General features: G+C 57.7%; 1 protein-coding gene across 1 annotated transcript; it reads right to left on the reverse strand.

Moving 5' to 3' along the window:
• Positions 1 to 780: 780 nt before the first annotated feature.
• On the reverse strand, positions 781 to 3314 carry Fjx1 (four-jointed box kinase 1). The gene has a single exon (XM_006983637.4). It carries the CDS (start codon positions 3034 to 3036, stop codon positions 1681 to 1683), a length of 1356 nt encoding a protein of 451 aa, XP_006983699.3. The 5' UTR covers positions 3037 to 3314; the 3' UTR covers positions 781 to 1680.
• Between the last annotated feature and the right edge of the window lie 548 nt (positions 3315 to 3862).

Consider the following 3862-nt stretch of genomic DNA (forward strand, 5'->3'; position numbering starts at 1 on the left):
TAAAGATCATTAAATGAAAAAGTAATAGGCAAGGTCACTTGGGACCAGGTACCAATCCAAATTTTCTAAATTTTCAGTTTCCCAAAGGCCACCATCCAAATGTCATGTACTAAAGTACTTACTGTACCCTTTCTTGTCCCAGGGGCTGCTTTGAGAGGACATGCAGTTACTACCCCCCCCCCCCAAAGCAGCCCAAAAGCCACAGAGCACCAGAGGAGCCCAGATGTTAGAGATTATCTCTTGAATGCAGTGGAATGCATGCCAGAGATTAAAAGGCAGAATTAATTTATAACACTCTCTACCTGTTTGCAATATGCGCTCAGTGTATTCTCTGCACATTGTGTTGCACAGTAATTACAACGTTGGAAATCACCTGCAGCATGTGACCACTGCAGTGAAGTTTAAGAGGTGGCATTTGTCATGTTTCAGTGCGCACATCTGGTTCTGTCATATTTACCAAACGATTAATATAGGAATGCATTACAGTGAAATCCTTTCCTATCAATTTTAATTGCTAGGAAATGGAGCACTTTTCTCTCATCTCTCCCTATTCCCTTCCTCCCCATTCTAGGAGGAACTGTTTTCCAGTCCTAGGATTCATTTGAGTGAAGACAGGGAATCCACTCTTGCCTTTGTTAGATTCCCCAACCCCAAGCCCAAAGGGGGTGGATCTGCATCCTTTGTTTTACAAAGCACACCCACTAGCCAGAGAAAAACTGAACCTTATTCCAAAAGTAGATGAATCAGGAACCTTAATCAGATCAAACCATGGGAATTAAATTCTAAACTTTAAACTCCCTTTTATTGAAATATAAGTTTGTTTAGTCTATTTACACCACAATTTATGCACATATATACATAGAAGGCAAAAATCTGTCAAATAAAAAAGTTTTTCTTACTAAAAAATTAAAAACAAAGTAAAGTGCATGGAATTGATTTTTTTTTTCTTCTGGTGAACATCATCATTGTCTTATTTTTGGTCAGCTGGGCAAAGCAGGAAGAAATTCATTACTAACTCTGCATACAACTAGCCTGAATTCATAGCCTTCAGGCCAAAATGACAGGAGTTGGGGAACAAGTCAGACAAATCGCTGGGGTCTGTAGGGCTCCCAGGGGCGGGGAAGTCTTGTTCTTTGTCCTATCCAAAGCTGTCCCTCAGCTTGGAACAGTTATCTCACCATCGTGGCGCTGGAACAAAGGGAGAACACAGGAAGGGGGCTCCACCAGCCCGTGTCACAGCCTGCTCTGGTTCCACCCGCACTGTGGTTGATAGGAAATAGCAGAATTAACTCAAGGGCTCAAACGGAAGTTTTCCTTTTTGGGAAGGGGTGCGGGGGGGTGGGTGGGGGTGGGGGTGGGTGGAGGGAGCGACAAGAAAGGACTGCATCTCCCATAGAGACTGCCATTCGGGGGCCAAACCCCAGCAGCCAGTTTCTTCGGATCCAATCTCCACGCAAACACAGAAAAGAATCCTTTTAAAAAGCTGGGTGGAGGGAATGTTACACTTCTCGCCTCGGTGAGTTTGCCCTTCCAGAACTTGGAAAGGAAACCGCCTGGCATGAAAAGAAAGGGGGCAAGTGGGTAAAACGCAAGTTTTTAGACAGCCTTGCGATGAGGCCACCGGGTGGGCGTTGGCCGGTTAGTGCTAGCCTGTGGCAGAGAAGACAGCCCTAACCCTCGTCATTCATACCCCAGTCCCTCTCTTCCTCGGAGTACCATTAAGTCCCCCGGCCGGCGGCCGTACTTGGCCTTGCAGTGCAAAATGTGCTTGGCGAGGAAGTCAAGGCGGCGCTGTAGCAGCTGAGCATGGGGGTCTGCGAGCTCGGCCAGCTCTGGGAAACGAGGTTCGTGGCGAGTGTAGAGGCGTAGCAGCCGGGCCGCCGCGTCCTGACCCCGGTGCAGCTCCAAGACTCGCCTAGCAGTCCGCTCTCGGAACACACACACTGACTGTAACAGAGGCTCGTTATACTTGTCCCACATGCCGGCCACCCGGTAGCCGTGCACCAAACCCGCCTCATTGTCCAGAAAGACCAACGCCCCTCCCGGTCCTCGGTGCAGGTTGCTCGTTGCGCGGTGCATAACGCGTGGGTCCCATTGCAAGCTGAAGAGGTTGCTTACAAGCCGATCGAAGTTGGCCGTCAGGTAATCGAAGAGGATCAGATCGGTCCATTGTACCAGGTCCACCAGCTCTGCCTGGCTGAGGTTGGTCAGCTCGCCCCCGGCGTCGCGCAGGGGCCGCAGACGGCCGTCTTCTGATCGCCAGGGCTCGGGCACCACCACGTCGGTGAGGTTGGGCAGCCAGCGCGTCAGGCTCACCACGCTGCCCTCGGTCCAGTGCGCGGCGCGCAGCTCCTCCTGCACCTGTACCCACTGAGCGCCCCGAGCCTCCACCCGAGCCAGTGCCAGCGGCGGCACGTGGCGCTGGAGGCCCAGCAGGCGCGCAAGGTAGTAGGACAGGGCCTCGCCTTGGATCTGCTCCGGGTTGATGCCGTAGCGTACACAGGCACGGGTGCCGTCGGCAAAGCGGGCTAGGCGGTTGGAACTGCGTCCGCAGCCTCCGCGATCCAGGGCCACTACCCGAGCACCCCGCACCACCTCCAGCCACGCTGCCGCCTGGGCTTCGGAAAAGCCCCGGGGCACCTGCTCCTCCAGGCCGCGGCTCCAGAAGACGCCCCCGTGCACCGCCGTGCGCTCCGCGGGCTCGGGCAGTCCGGCTGGCACGTGCCGCCTGCGATCGTCCGGGTGCCTCCCAGGCGGGTTATCTGCGCCGGCCGCCAGGGTGAGCAGCGCCCGGAAAGTTTTCAGGGAGCCGCCGCGGGCGTCCCACGCTAGGGGCGGGGGCAGAGGGAAGCGCGGCTCGGGCGCGGGGCCGCCACTCTGGGTCGGATGCCGGGGGAGTCGATCTTCGGGCGGCCAAGAGGCTGGCAGTTCGGTCCGTGGTGGCAGGAGCCCTCCCCACAGCGTCAGCAGCGAGCCCAACGCCAGCAGCCAGAGCCCCGCGGCGGCGGCGGCGGCGCTCCGCATCCTCCGCCCCATGCTCCTGCCGGCGCGCCGGTGCCACCGCCGCCGCTTCAAGCCAAGCCCGGGCGCCCGGGTGCGGGCGGTGAGGCGGGCCCGGCTGCTGGCTGGCTCCGGGACTTCGGGTGATGGAGCCCCATCGCGGCCGCGGAGCTCTGCGGGGCTCTGGCCAGCGCTCTGCTCGGGCGCTGGGAACTCGGCTCGCCGTGGCTTCCCAGCTGCTTTTGTATTTCGCTGTGAGACCCTCCGGCGGGCGCGATTCACAGGCGCCCAGACCACGTGGGAGCGAGGGGGATCCCCCTCCCCCTCCTCTGCCGCCTCTCCCCGCCCCCCACTCCCCCGCCCCTTCCCCTCCTCTTCCCCTTAAAGCGGCAACCGATCCTTCCAGGAGCGAGAGGTGGCCCCACGATAGGTTCAGGACTTTGGGGCCGGGTGGAAGCTGGACTGGCCGCGTCCGTGCGGGGGCGTCGCAGCGGGAGGGGCAGAAACCAAATCTAGGGCCTGGAGGTAGCTGCGCGTCCAGGGCTCTCGTAGGAGTTGGGTGATCGCCTAGTCCCCTTGCTTGGACTGTGTGGGCTCTTCGGGAAACTTCAGACAGACCCCCACCGCAGTCCAGGCGCTGCAGGGCCAGGATCAGGTCGGGTCTTTTTTGCAACCTCACTTGCTGTGATTCATGCTGCCTTATGTAAATTCCCGGGAATGTCTCGAGCCCTAGAGGATATGACTCCAGCCGGGAGAGGAACCATCTGTAGCCAATGACTTTGAACCTACGACCCATCTCCAGAGCAAGCTCCCCAGGATGGGTCACTGCAGGCTTAAGAGCAATGAGATTGGCCTCATGACT

Source organism: Peromyscus maniculatus, chromosome 4 (assembly GCF_049852395.1).
Source record: "Peromyscus maniculatus bairdii isolate BWxNUB_F1_BW_parent chromosome 4, HU_Pman_BW_mat_3.1, whole genome shotgun sequence".
Taxonomy (NCBI): Eukaryota; Metazoa; Chordata; class Mammalia; order Rodentia; family Cricetidae; genus Peromyscus; species Peromyscus maniculatus.

What these genes read in the sequence shown, in the direction of transcription:
- Fjx1 (XM_006983637.4), bottom strand. Translation starts at nt 3,036, where the DNA reads ATGGGGCGGAGGATGCGGAGCGCCGCCGCCGCCGCCGCGGGGCTCTGG.